The sequence below is a fragment of the Ochotona princeps genome, chromosome 27 (genome assembly GCF_030435755.1).
Source record: "Ochotona princeps isolate mOchPri1 chromosome 27, mOchPri1.hap1, whole genome shotgun sequence".
Lineage (NCBI taxonomy): Eukaryota > Metazoa > Chordata > Mammalia > Lagomorpha > Ochotonidae > Ochotona > Ochotona princeps.
The window spans coordinates 15,991,921-16,005,945 of record NC_080858.1 but is presented as its reverse complement, the minus strand read 5'-3'; the positions used below and the strand labels follow the sequence as shown (position 1 = coordinate 16,005,945).

Here is a 14,025-nt window from a genome sequence, read left to right as displayed (position 1 = left end):
CCACAGATCTGAATTATGACTTTGAAGCTTTCTAACTGTAACATTTATAAATCTAGCTCAGCCTGTGGAAAGCCATGGACATATTTTGGTTTGGCTAGGGGCCTTCTTTTCATCTTCTGGCTCACTGAGTGCAAAGGGAAAGAATTGTAAATATTTTTTGAAGAACAGGTTTATTTTTCCCTCTTGCAAAATTATTTGATTTTCTCCAAAGGACTAATTTTGTTTTAGAGAAGAGATAGATTCCCTATCATGGAAAAAATGTTTTTTAGACTGATTTCACCATGTGACCTTGTTATTCCAAAAAAATGTCTTATCAAAAGCTGAACTTAACTGAAAAGGGAGTTTTGCATACAGTTCAAAGTCTGGCTGTTTTGTACAGATCACTGTCCATCTCTCCTCTTTTCTTTGCAAAAAAGACCCTTCAAGCTTCTCATCTATTACTGGCTAAAAAGATGTTCAGGTATTGAGAGCTAAATTCCAGTGCTGATTTTGCTTTTATTCTATCTGTGGCTTTAATGTAGCTGACTTTGAGTTTCCACACCTCTGCACTATGCACAATACATGCTTTGCCTTCTCCCCACAGATGCTTTTAGAATTGCTGGGAATGACTATGTGGGATAGCACTTTAAGTACATCGAACAGGAGTGTGTCCACATCCCATTTTGGAGTGCCTGGGCCTGAGTCCTACTTCTGCTTCTGATCTAGTTTCCTTCTAATGTGCATGAGAGGCAGCAGATGGTGGCCCAAATATTTAGGTTCCTGCCACCCATATTGGAAATTAAGCTGGAATTCCTAAATCCTGGTTTTGGTATTATGCAGGCTCAACTGTTGTGTTTATTTGGGGATTGAAGCAACAGATGGAAGACAGTCTCTCTCTCTAGGTCTGTCTGTCTCTCTCTCCTCTCCCCTCTCTGTTATTCTGCCTTACAAATAAGCAAGACTTTAAAAATACATTTGTAAAAATTGAACAGTAGTAACATACATCCAGGACACCTAGTGGAGTTGTGAGAGAAGAGTGTTAGGTTGTATTGCACTCAGATGTGTCTCTTTGTTTTCCCATCTTCCCTTCTCTCTTCACACACGCTTACACACAGAATTTCTGTTCCATGTTACACCTGCAGTTGACATTCTAAGGTTAGGCCTGATACTCTTCTTTAAACCAGTCTTGATTTCTTAGGAATATTTGGTAAATAAATACAGGTGCCCTAGAAACGAGTAATTTTGGAGGGTCCAGATAATACGTCTGACTTCTTCTTAAATAGTCTCTCGGAGACTAGTTTTGGTCTAGGCTTATTTTCCCTTTATACTCATGTTAACTATTTCCTTCACCATCAACAATTCTTGGTTTGAAGACTTGAGTCTCAGTGAAGGAATCTCTGGAGCTCATGAGAGAAACGAGATAATTTACATGAGCTTTTGGCTTGCATAAGTGCCTCTGAGTCTTGGAGTTGGTCTGGGACTGACACTGTCCTTTGCCATCTGCACATTGCACGTCTATTTCCTAAACAAATTCTGGAAGTCAGTTCAGCAAAATGAGTGTATCACTAACACAACTCCAAGATTTCTGTGATGACCAATGGTCTTCTAAATTTTCAATGATGAAGACATCAAGTAAGAATGAATAATTAACATAAATTACATATAATGGTTATGACAGGCTGTTCCTCATGTTTTGTCTGCGTTCTGTCTTCTTGTTTCAGTTAGCTGGGTTTGCACTGGATTTTATATTGGCTGATCATTATGTAGCACCTGGTAACACATTAGGCACTTGAAATGATAGGGGAATAGAGCAGATAGGACCGAATAACTGACTTCACATAGCACATACAAATGTATCAGCTTCCTAAATCTGCACTGGGAACTGGAACATAGCAGTGTAGACTAATGGTGATGCTGCTGCCACAGTGGTGAGTACTATTAGCCTTGAAGTGAATTCTCTTACTCAGCATTCCTTCCTGGCACTTCCCTCTCAGGCCTTCTCTTGCCTTGTCTGGCCCATTAAGAGAGAGAGAGAGAGAGAGAGAAAGAGAGAGAGAGAGAGAAAGAGAGAGAAAGAGAGAGAGAGAGAGAGAGAGAGAGAGAGAGAGAGAGAGAATGAATGAATGAGAATATCTTCCATCTGCTAATCAGGTTCATGCCCCAAAGAACCACAACCTGGAACTCCATCTGGCCTTCCAACATGGGTGGTGGTGGCCCAAGTACCTGAATCATCTTCCACTGTTTTTCCAGTTGCATTAACAGGGAATTGAATCAGAAGTGGAACAGCTGGGATTTAAATTGGCAGTTAAACCACAGTGCCACAATACCATCCCTTGGTCAAAATTATTAAAAGGCATAACTGAAGGCATTTTCATCAAATTTTCATTCAGTTCATGCCTAACAGATATACAATGAATAGCAAAATTATCTCAGCCATTGAATTCAACAAGATGACATTTAGAAAGGGATAAAACATAGTTGGTGTTTATATTATAAAATGCGCCCACAAGGATGGGATGGGATGACTTGCTAACAGTATGTGTTTAAAGTGCCTGAAGGTTTTAATAGACAGTGAGAAGCATTTATGCCAGCAACAAATGTGTTTTTAACCTCTCCATGTGTAGTGACAGTGTGTTGCACTCCAGGATCTTTGGACAAGGTGCTGTGCTGCATATTGAGTCCTGTAGAGAACACATTGATAAAGCAGAATGTACTTAGCAAAAGATGGAGGGAAATGTGAAAATCTCTAAGCAACATACCAAGCATGGAATATTGAGAAAACAGAGGTGAATCCATAGAGTGGACTCTTTCTGTTGTGTCTGAGAGAACATAATTAAGAAGAATTAAGCCCAAAATGTCTAAAATGATTGTTTAAGAAATATAACACTTAATATGCCATCAAGAAAAGTAGAACACAGAAGTGAAGAATAAGAGTAATCATGATCAGTGGATATGCAACAAGGTGGAACATTCCACGTGGGGGGAGGGCAAGAGGAGGGGTGGGGTGATTCCCAGTTCCAATGAAACTGTATCACATAATACAATGTAATCAACGAATAAAAATATATATATAAATAAATAAATGCAGAATGAAATTAATATAACATGTTCATGTTGATACCTGTTTTCAGTTAACTATCCTATTTTCTGAACACATCACACTCTAAGCTACCCCACTGTCACTGTGGTCTCTTTCACATCCTAGGAACACTAAAGATACAGTGAATTCATTATCCTCTGCTGTTAGACCTTTAGTTAAACACCAAAACTGCAGACTAGATTCAAATAAAGTTGGCCTTGGGTGTAGATTACATTTCAGAAGAATTTGTAATTTGTTTCAAAATTTTTAAATGAATAAAATTCTGCAGACTTTCAAAAAAAAAGAGTAATCATGAATGGGATGATCATCTTACGGTGATTTTATTTTCTGATATAACAAATGTATATGATAAATGCTTGTTAAATGTTGTTTATATACTAGGATTGATATAGAAATAAAGATTGGTGACTCTAAATAATATTCAGCAGGAAGTTAATCGGTGCCCCTTGAAAGGAACCTTCTATTGTCCGATTATCTAGCTAACCCTTGTATAATAAGCAGATTTCTGTACTAACAAACCCCATAGGAGAACTTGATATATTGAATCCATATATTACATTTATTACATTTAATTAAATACATTTGCAAGAGTGTTGTTTAATATATTTAGTATACTATTCAAATAGTATGCATGCTTTTCAAATTTTGTATCTGTGCATATATGTATACATATATGTATGCATATATACATATATATAATGAATCAATGAATTGCCAAGAGAAAATATATGAAGACCTTGCAGCTTGCATGGGTACAGAAGTTTACAACAACGTTTGATGGGACGCTGACCAGGACATTGTTTCTAGAATGATTCTGTTGAAAATGTTATTTAGATTTGCTTTATGTATGTTTTCAAGGAGATAGATACAGATTGCCCGTATGTTTCTACTATATCATTTTGATCCCATTCTCCTGGATATTATACTCTTCTCTAGAAGTGTATTTTCCAATAAATAATATCTCCTTTTTCTTATACCTATACGTTCTCCTCATGTTTAAGGTCTAATTCACTCCTAAAAGTAAGTCACAGCACTTATCATTTTCTTTGAATAATTTTATAATACAAAACTCTTTATCCTCTAGGAACCTTTCCAAGACCCCTTGTAAAGAGGAAAGCTCTGTCTCAGATTGATCTGAATGTATCCAGATTATTTACCTTCATTATCTGTGGTCAGAAGGAGTGGTCATTATCCTCAGATGAGATAGACAGCAACAAATTTTGTGTATTATTCTATGCAAAGTGAAGGAGTTAGAGGGTTTCTAGGTAAACATAATAAAAATCTCCTGTTTTAACTAAGTGGGCAAGGAGCATATTTCTTAAACAGTGTTTTTCAAAGCTTAACTTCATGCTTTAACAACCCTGGGTGACTTATGTTTCTGGCTTTCTTGCTCATTGGTTAGCTTTCAGTGCTTGAATTTAGAAAAGTAAAAGGTGGGGGGAAAAAATCCAACAGGTCACCAGTTTGTTTTTTAAAAAGCTTTATTTTGTTTATCTGAAGGGCAGAGTTACAGAGGTGGTTAGTTCATTCCGAGGGGCAAGTAGAACACTCAATGAAAGTCAAGGAAGCAAGTGAAATGTATAAATTCATACAATGTTCAAATACATAAACGAAACTATAAATTCATCCTGTAGGTTATAAATCATGGTAAATAGAGCTATCTTTGCTTTCACACGTTAGTTCTCAGACCTATGTATTCTATCTACTGGGGAAGTAACACTATACAGTGAGTGGCAGTTTAAGGTGTTTAACACCTTCTGGTTCTTTGGTCTTGAAGGGAAAGTAGAATGCATTAATCCATTTTTTTTTTTTTAAGATTTATTTTATTTTTATTACAAAGTCAGATATACTGAGAGGAGGAGAGATAGAGAGGAAGTGGAGCTGCCAGGATTAGAACCAGCGGCCATATGGGATCAAGGCGAGGACCTTAGCCACTAGGCCACGCTGCCAAGCCCAATCCATTTTGTTTTGAACTGACATCAAAGGGGCGTGATTCTTAATGGTGGGCATGGCAGAAAATATATCTAGCAGGGCCTATGCCATGATGTTGTAGTCTAAGCTTCTGCTGTGCTGCCAGCATCCCACGCGAGAATTGCTTCAAGTCATGGCTGCTCTTCCTGCTTGTGGCCTGGGAAAACAGCAGAGGATGGCTCAGGTTCCTTACAAACATTTGGTACTGCAGTTTTTCTAACTTTACCTCTTTGGTGTTTATGCGGTAATATTTAATTGTATTTTTATTTGTAAGATTTATTTATTTGTGTTGGAAAGGCAGATTTACAGAGGCAAGGAGAGACAGAGAGAAGATCCGGAGCTGAGCTGATCCAAAGCCAGGATCCAGGAGCTTTTCCCAGGTTCTCCTGGGTTTCCCATACTGGTGCAGGGTCCCAAGGCTTTGGGCCACCCTTGACTGCTTTCCAAGGCCACAAGCAGGGGGCTGGATTCGAAATGGAGCAGCCAGGACTTGAGCCGGCACCCATCTGGGATCTTGGTGCGTGCAAAGCGAGGGCTTTAGCCACTAGGCTACCGCACCGGGCCCTGATCTGACCTGCCAATGGGATGGTGACTTTCCCCCTTTGTCTTGCAATCTGTTTAATAGAAAGGCTTTTGCTGCTTCTGTCATTCTCTCGGGGTAGCCTACTGCCCTCCTTTCTGTTCAATTTGGGCAAATCAACCAGTGATGGCAAGAGTCGTGTTGATGAAGTTGTCCACACAGCTAGAGAGACAACTTTCAGTGCAAGAGTCCAGGCAGTGCCCTGGCTTCTCCACACATTCCAACGCAGCTCCAAGAAGTGATGCCCCCGTGTGGTGAATTGCACCTTTTGCTGCTCTGTGGCTGCTAAGCGCTGCAACTTCCCTGCATCAGCCTCCCCCAGCTCAGCCATCATCTGCACTAGGCATAGTTAGTTTTAATTCTGTCGTCTTGAAATTTATTTTCCATTGGTCTCTGCTGTTTTCCCCCCTTTCCTCTTTCTTGTTTATTTATTAATTAATTTTTGCCTTTGCTGGTCTTTTTGACCTTAATGTATGAGAGATGAGAACTAAGTGCATAGAATCTAATAATGGACTTAAGTTAGAGTGGGACAACCCTGAATGACTCATAGTTGAAGCAGTCATTCCCTGTGCCGGGTAACATGACAAATTCTATCTGAGCGAGCACATTCTAAGTTTCATGCATTCCAGTTAGGCTTTCAGTCAACACAAGACACAAGATTAACAGAATCTCGTATTCTGTATTAGAGGGCCATTGTTTAAATAGCTCAGCATTATGGTTGGCTCCATAGCTCAGGGGTTAGAGCACTGGTCTTGTAAATAGCTCAGCATTTCCAGGAAGAAAATTAGATTCACAAAATGAAAGTACCAAATCAGAAGTTTATTATGTAATAATCATGCAACCTAACACATTGTACTTTCAGTACTTATCATTCCTGGGGGCAGGAAGGAAGGGCGCAGCCCAACTGAAGAGTATGTAGGAAAGAAGCACTGTGTATGTGTCTGTATATTTCAGTAATGCAGTGCAAAGGTATACAAAATCAGGCACCAGACTCCAACAAAAGAAAGTTTTCCTGCTCTCATTCGGCCCCTCGGCGCTGCCTGAAATAGCGATTGTAGGCAGCATTGTATCCATAAACCATGGCGTAGCGTTCACAAAGTTTAAAGTCATCACAGGCTTCCCGATTGAGCTCATAGGCAGGCTTGCTACGTTCTCTGATCCTAGAGAGTGGAAAGAGAGGCCAACTTTAAGAAGTGTTGAAAGGTGAAAAAACAAAAAAAGGGAAAAAAGTATAACAAATATTGGCAAAGGTTCCCTTCATTACCCACATTTGAAGAATGGGGTAGGCTGGTGAGGGGATGGGAGGAAGAACAAGAGGTATTTTTTGAAACATGAAAACAGAAGTTTTCTTTCTGTCTTGCCTTCCTCCAACTCCATGTTTCTTTTTTTTTAAAAGATTTATTTTATTTTTATTACAAAGTCAGATATTCAGAGAGGAGGAGAGATAGAGAGGAAGTGGAGCTGCTGGGATTAGAATCAGCAACCATATGGGATCCCGGCGCATTCAAGGCGAGGACCTTAGCCACTAGGCCACGCTGCCAGGCCCCAACTCCATGTTTCTTGAGGTCTTCACTGAATGACTTTCTAAATATTGAGTAGCATTTTAAAATATTGTCAGTAAGGTCTTTAACACCAAATACATGATGGACGTGTGTCCCTCGCTGCAGTCACATCTATGATGCCACACTGGAAAAACGACCCCCTCTCACCAAGTTCTGTCACCTACCTCTCTTGGGCCTTCGCCCTCCATCTCTGCTGCGGCGAAATAAAGGTGTTTGCATTTCTCCTGTTAATGAAGGGATCTTCAAACAGAAAAGAGGAACGGCAGTGTTAGGGAAGCAGGAGCCGGAAAGGTTTTCATGAATATTCTCTGACACAGATCTATTTGAAAACCCCTGAATTAATGCCTTTGATGTAACCAGAGATGGTAAGCATTAAAGGGAAATATGTTTGACAAATTTCTTGATCATAAGAAACCAGTAGCCTGAGTGGGTATCTTAGAGGTTTGTCGTGTGGGCTGCCACCATTTTGGTTTGTTTCCTTGCCTTTGGCCACTCACTTTGCTTTCTCTGTTCGGAATTCCTGCTCGGTTTGTATTTGAGGAGGAATTTTCTGTCCTGAGGATTTACAACACATTCCTAAAAGCTTACTGCCAGTAAATGAACAGTTTAAACTTTCTAAAAAATAATGAATAAATAGAAACTCAAAAGAATATGCTATTTCCTGCTGTACTCCAGTTTTATAAATCCAGATATTCAACATCATTCAACTTGATGCTGACGCCTGTGGTCTCCCAGCTGACTTGGCCTCTGTATTTTGCGGATCTGTCATTACTCCTCGTTTTCATCTGTGTGGTTGACGTGAGGCCAACTTGAAATTTCCATGTGAGATTTTATGACTTCTGTGTCTGTTGAATGCAGCTTAAATGTTAAATTGTAGTACTCCAAACTTTAAGAGTTGTTCATTTGGCAATTCTTGCAATCACTGGATTTAAAGTTTCCTTTGATTTTCCAAAAGAAGCCCCCCTTTCCCTTTCTGTCATATATTCTACCATTTTGTTTTCTTAGACATAGTGAGAAATTCCTTAATGCAAGAGATTTAAATTAGAAAGTCAGATTTTCACTTACTAATTTCATAGGATTCCATGCTCTCGTGAGATTCTGGAATTAAAAAAAATCAGTTATATTGTCATTTACCACACAATGCAGTTGTCCAAATGTAGGGATAGAGGGAAATGAAAGTATTAAAAATATGGGATGGATATATTTGGCATGTGGTTATTATAAATTTTAGGAATGTAGGATTTCTTTATTTTAGCTCTAGCCTCATTATAGTTATCTCTACACTTTATCCAGTGCTGGAGGAGGTAGCTGCTAGCTGCTAGCTTTGGCTCTGACTTTCAAATGAGAGAATTTAGACATTTTCAGTGTTTCTGTAAAGTCCCTGGGAGCCGCCTTCTTGGATGTACGAAGGCCTGTTTGGGAGCACAGGGGAGGAGGCCACAGGAGCCTCTGAGTAGGAGAGCCTCGAAGCGGTTTCCCTCCTGCACTTCACCAGCACGGATTTCCAAGAGGGGCCTGGAAGCCTCTTAACAACGGGTGTCATCTTGGGAGCCGCAGAAACCACTGGCTCCAGCTGATGACGCGTGCTGGGCACAAGACCAGGTCAGAGAAAGAGCTGGAATGACGGCAAGGCATGAGTCTTCTTTGCATTAGAACGGCATGTGAATTTAGGAAACAGAGACTTATGTTTGTTAGCAAGTGAATTTGCCTGAAAAGCTAAAAAGGAGGCAAATAAATAAGATTCTCTGATACCTGAAGCTTGTGAATAATTTCAGGAATGAGAAGCAGAAGACTTGGGCTGTTAATAGAATTTAGGCTCAAAAACAGCTAAAATATTCAGGCAGTTGAAGAGTAATGTTGACTTACATACACAATTTTGTTTTAAACTTCCTTTCATAAGCTTGAAGAAGCATCTTTTGATTAAACTGTAGAAGTCATGTAAAAATTTTTGACAGTAGAAATTATGAAATCAGATTTTTCTGAAGTTATTTAAATGCAGAATTTTATTTTAAAATTAATTCATGGACCTGATATAGTAACTTCATTATATCATCCAGTCCTTAGGACGGATATTTAATATGTCACGTGAAAACAAATTTTCTTAAAGGTAGGTGATTTAACCAACATTTAACATTTTTAACTAAAGTTTAAATAAACATCTTTGAAAACTGGAATGCAGGGACTGGGAATTTGAGCTCTTGCTTCTGAAATGCCTAGATTTCTACTAGATGTATAGAGACTTAGCACTGAAAGGACTTCATGTTAAGTTGTATCCAAGGTTCTCAAAACTTCGAGCATTAAAAAAGAAGGATGGGACAGATCAGTGTCCATGGACACTGGGAAAAGTGAAAAGCATGGCATCTCAAAGATTGTAAGAGAGAAAGGGTGAAGATGAGGAGGGGATTGGGTGAAAATACAAATAGAAGAAGGCAAACACGGAGACCCAGAGGAAGGGCAGGGAGAAAAGTTCTCTCACCATAGCACAGAACTGCCACTGCCAAGGCAGCCAGAATGGTGAAAAGCAGCAGGCTCCTCATGGTCTCGCTGGTCCCCTGGCTGGGTGGCAGTGTCTCCTGCAGCAGCAATAGGGAGAGGCTCCTACAGGCTGTCAGTGGAAAGCTTTGGGGTTTTTATTAGAGCCAGAGCAGCTGGAAGGGGAGGAACCAGTGGGAGGGGGCTGGAGAAGGTGGGGACGGGTTGGCACACAAGAAGCGCTGGGACTTCTCCCAAATATTCGTTCCTTCCAGATAAAATCGACTCCAGCTGGGCAGTTCTCCCTGACTCTTCGACCTGCCTGTGATACAGCAGGATGCTGCCCTAAGTTGTGATGGCCCTGTGTTCTGAGCCAGACCTGGGCCCATGTCCACAGAGAAGGGAGTTGCCACAAACCTATTTACCAGTCTAATTACTTCTCTGATCTACCCTCCTGGCCCTCATCATGAGCCTTTTGGGTTTGGTCCACAGACAGAGCCAGAATGTTCTGCTTGCTCCTCTGATGATGGCTGAAGGTTCAAGGGGAGAAACATTCCCTTCCTGCACTGGCTGTAATTTAGACATCTTTGCAGAAGGTCTGACCTCTCAGTCCTCACAGGAGGATTTCAGGTTCCTGTGCCTAGTTATCAGGTAGAGAAAGTGCTCAGTCAAAGTTTGTTTCTACCAGATGGGTCTCTGTTCCTTGGGTACCAGAATCTCCTTTGCAAACAAATAGACTTGAGCCTCAGAGCAGCATAGTGGGCCTCTGCCAGGGTGAACAGCAGAGTGAGTGTCTGCCAGGGTGAAGTAATACATGGAGCGGGCTGTGTTGACAATTTCAAGCCGCTGGGTGGAGCCTTCCCTATTCCTGTCTTATAGGGAGGAAATTTTGCTTGTACCACCCCCTGGTGGACGGATTGTATAAATACCGAAAGGAGTCCCAATAAAGCAAGATAGTAGTAGCTCCCTCATAATGAATGAGTTCTGGGGGACCAGTTCAAGTTTTTTTCATGTTAAGAGATTATCTGTGATAAAAATCTTAAAAACGCCTAAAAAAAGAATAGTGTATGTTCCTTTCTGATACATTCAGATTATAATTTCTATTAATAAAATTGATGGTCATTTTCTTTTTTATTAATTTTGTTTTTTTGTAATGATTACATGGTTGATCAGGGTGGGAAGGCTTGAGGTTTAGGAAAAAGTGAGTGAACTCATTGTTTCCAATTTTGCTATTTCTTGTTGTTTCTGGTGGCAGGGGAAAGACAAAGGGGTAAGCTAGACACAGCTTTCCGAATGTCCCAGTACCCAGGGATGAGGAACTGCTTCCTCATATCAACCCAGAGTCTCAATGTGTGCATATTCCGAGGGTTCTGCCCAAGCGGTTTGGATATTTCTGGAGTGCTGTTGCTTTTATTACTGCAAGGGTGAGGAAATCCTTTCAAGGTCCACTGGTTGACATAGTCCACCTTCAGAGTCCTCTGGTTCGCCCAGATATCTGCTGACAACCCTTGGCTGGGGTAGTTGTCTAATTTCTTCTGCCCTCCATCCTCTGCTATAGTACCAGATGTCCTCTGCAGGCCCTGATGGACTGCCATATCCTTCATGCTCATCTGGGCATGCCACCCACTGTTCTGTCTTAGGAGGCCCAGTTCTGACACATACACTCTACAGTCAGACCACAGATCCTCTGATTTTCCCTGCGGCTGGAGTTCTGAAGACAGGGATGCAGTTGGCGCGGGGTAGTCCCCTAAAAAAATCTCACTAGAGATGACCCCAGACCTCACTCTTGTCTCAGCCATTCAATACAGGGTCCAACCCAGTCTGCTCTTTTCTTTATTATTAAAAAAGTTCATTTGTATAGAAGAAAATTACAAGAAGTGCCAGTTCATGTCAAGTTCTTGCTACATACTAGGTAGTCTGATTCTGATAATCACTTTCTCATAATAATTTTATAAATTGATGTAATTGCTCATTTCTCTTTTTAAAAAAATTTATTTGTTTTTATTGGAAAGTCATATACAGAGAAAAGGAGATACAGAGAGAAAGATCTTCTGTCCGCTGATTCACTTCCCAAGTAGCCTAACCAAAGCCAAGAGCCAGGAGCTTCTTCCAGGTCTCCCATGTGGGTACAGGGTGCCAAGGCTTTGGGCCATCCTTGACTGCTTTTCCAGGCCACAAGCAGGGAGCTGGCTGGAAAGTGGAGCAACTGGGATTAGAACCAACACCCAAATGGGATCTGGAATGTGCAAGGCGAAGACTTTAGCCACTAAGCTACCATGCTGGGCCCAATTACTCACATCTTACACATAAGAAAAAGAAGGACCAAAAAAGCTAAATAGTTTATCCAAGGTCATATGGCAAGTAAATGGCCAACGTAGGATCAAAATGCAATGTTGTTTGAGGTAAAAGAATATTGGTTTCATAACTAATATGCATATCACACAATATTGCTAGGGTTCTGGCATTTGTTGAAATAGTTTTGTGATTCTATCTGCAGGGTTCATTGAGTTCACTTGCAGAGATAAGACGAGATTAAAGAAAGTATGCACATTTAAAAAGGTAATTTCTTAAATGCCCTTTAAAATAAGACAATAGAAATTAAAGACTTGTGCATTACCATTCAAGCTTGGAAAGCTGAATGACTTTATAGATAGAAAAAGGAATGAATTCAGTATTGGAAGCTGGGTCTTCCATTTCTATCTCCAGTTCTCTGCACACAAAATTGTCTGCCTGAACACACTCCAGGTCGTATGTATCACTTTCCAAAACCTTTCGGCTTACTTACATCTTACTTACAACTGTGATTTCTACAACTATTTGGATCCCACACAGCAGTGGAAATCTACGCTCAACTTATAAAATGCTATTTCATCTCAAAGGAAAACAGAGAGCAGGTTCTATGTCTCCTGTCTTAGCGAGAGATGAAGTTAGGAGACACTGGCTATTGATTCATCTGACTCTGGCTTCTTTTGCTGGATGAAGTTCGATGACAATGGAACCCATGGTATTTCTCTCATGGATTCTTAGCTGCAGTGGAAGGCAGTTTTTCATGGTCACCCCATGCTTTGCCAAATCCTTTTGATTACCTTTCATAAAGACACTCCTTCATAGATTCAAGGATTTACACCCAGGAAATGGAGCCAAATAATTTCTGGGAGCCAAACAAGCAGCAGAAGCAGGTGTTTAAAAGGTGAGATTGGTGAGGAGATGGGATATGAGGAGGGTGCTATGAATGAGATGGATACAAAATGAGTCTGAAACTTTTGAGGATGTGAAGAGAAGGGAGAGGATGATAGCATTGCTTACCAAGCCACAACACATGTGACCATGAGAGTATATCTCTTAAATTGTAAGAAGCAGTTTTGGAGATGATAGAAATGGCATTTTTTTCCTTTTTAAATTATTATTTTAATTGTATGTATTTCAGTATGATAATTTAATACATGTATTTAATGTGATCAAATTGGAAATAATGTCTTTAAAAAAGATTTATTTATTGAAAGAGTGAAAGAGAGGGGTTGGGGGACAGGAAAAAGGAAGGAGGAAGAGGAGAGTTCTTCCATCTGCAGGTTCATTCTTCAAATGACCACAACATCTGAGGCTGGTTTAAGCTGAAGCTAGCAGTCAGAAACCCATTCTAACAGTTGACAGGAGCCCAGACCCTCAGGCTGCTTTCTCAGGTGCATTAGCAGGGAGCTGGATCAGAAGTGGTGCAGACAGAATGTGAACCAGTACTCCAAATAAGATCCAGTATCATAGGAGATGGCTGAACCTATTGCACCACCATGCTAGCCCAAAAGCGACTTCCCGATAACAGTCATTGAAGTAAAACTTAAGTGAACACAATGACCAACACTGGTTATTTTTTTATTATTAATTATTTTGCATTATGTGACAGTTTCATAGGCTCTGGGAATCCCCCCACCCCTCCCCACGCCCCTCCCCCCTGGTGGATTCCTCCACCTTGATGCAGTATTACAGTTCAAATTCAATCAAGATTCCTTCCTTGCAAACGTATACCAAGCATAGAGTCCAGCTACTTATTGTCCAGATGGGTTGAACAGTTTCTTGGGGAGACCATTTCTGGTCCAAAGTTAGAGCTGGTAGAATATCATCCCAGTCAATTAAGAGTCCCAATATAACATCAACAGCAATTTGCAACATTATGGAATTGACATGGTTTTGAGTAACCAGTATGTTAAAAAAAAAAAAAAAAAAAAGCAAGTTCTTAACCACAACCTATGATTAGTTCATTGACATTTCAATTTTAGTTTATATACAGGACCGGCTGCTATATACCTTAAAATGGCTATAAGGTACCATTCAGCTGTCTTGTGTCTATTTCATTTTAGTATTTAGCT

General features: G+C 40.3%; 2 protein-coding genes and 1 pseudogene across 2 annotated transcripts in view; 1 reads left to right on the top strand and 2 right to left on the bottom strand.

Annotated features, from left to right (window-relative positions):
* PDE6H (phosphodiesterase 6H) overlaps window positions 1–14,025 on the top strand; it is a 129,151-nt gene that overhangs the window by 32,937 nt on the left and 82,189 nt on the right. The gene's annotated exons all lie outside the window — the stretch shown is intronic.
* On the bottom strand, window positions 5,714–6,312 carry LOC101525214 (mitochondrial import inner membrane translocase subunit Tim8 B-like; annotated as a pseudogene).
* On the bottom strand, window positions 6,429–9,809 carry MGP (matrix Gla protein). The gene is made up of 4 exons (XM_004592585.3): window positions 9,669–9,809; window positions 8,258–8,290; window positions 7,357–7,432; window positions 6,429–6,790 (listed from the first exon to the last, which is right to left on the bottom strand). The coding sequence occupies exons 1-4, from the start codon at window positions 9,727–9,729 to the stop codon at window positions 6,649–6,651; spliced, it is 312 nt and encodes a 103-aa protein (XP_004592642.2). The 5' UTR covers window positions 9,730–9,809; the 3' UTR covers window positions 6,429–6,648.

Coding starts and splice junctions, on each gene's coding strand:
- MGP (XM_004592585.3), bottom strand. CDS start 9,729: ATGAGGAGCCTGCTGCTTTTCACCATTCTGGCTGCCTTGGCAGTGGCA. Junction 7,433..8,257: donor CATGGAATCCTATGAAATTA/GTAAGTGAAAAT, acceptor TTCTGTTTGAAG/ATCCCTTCATTAACAGGAGA. Junction 6,791..7,356: donor AGGGCGAAGGCCCAAGAGAG/GTAGGTGACAGA, acceptor TCCACTCTCTAG/GATCAGAGAACGTAGCAAGC.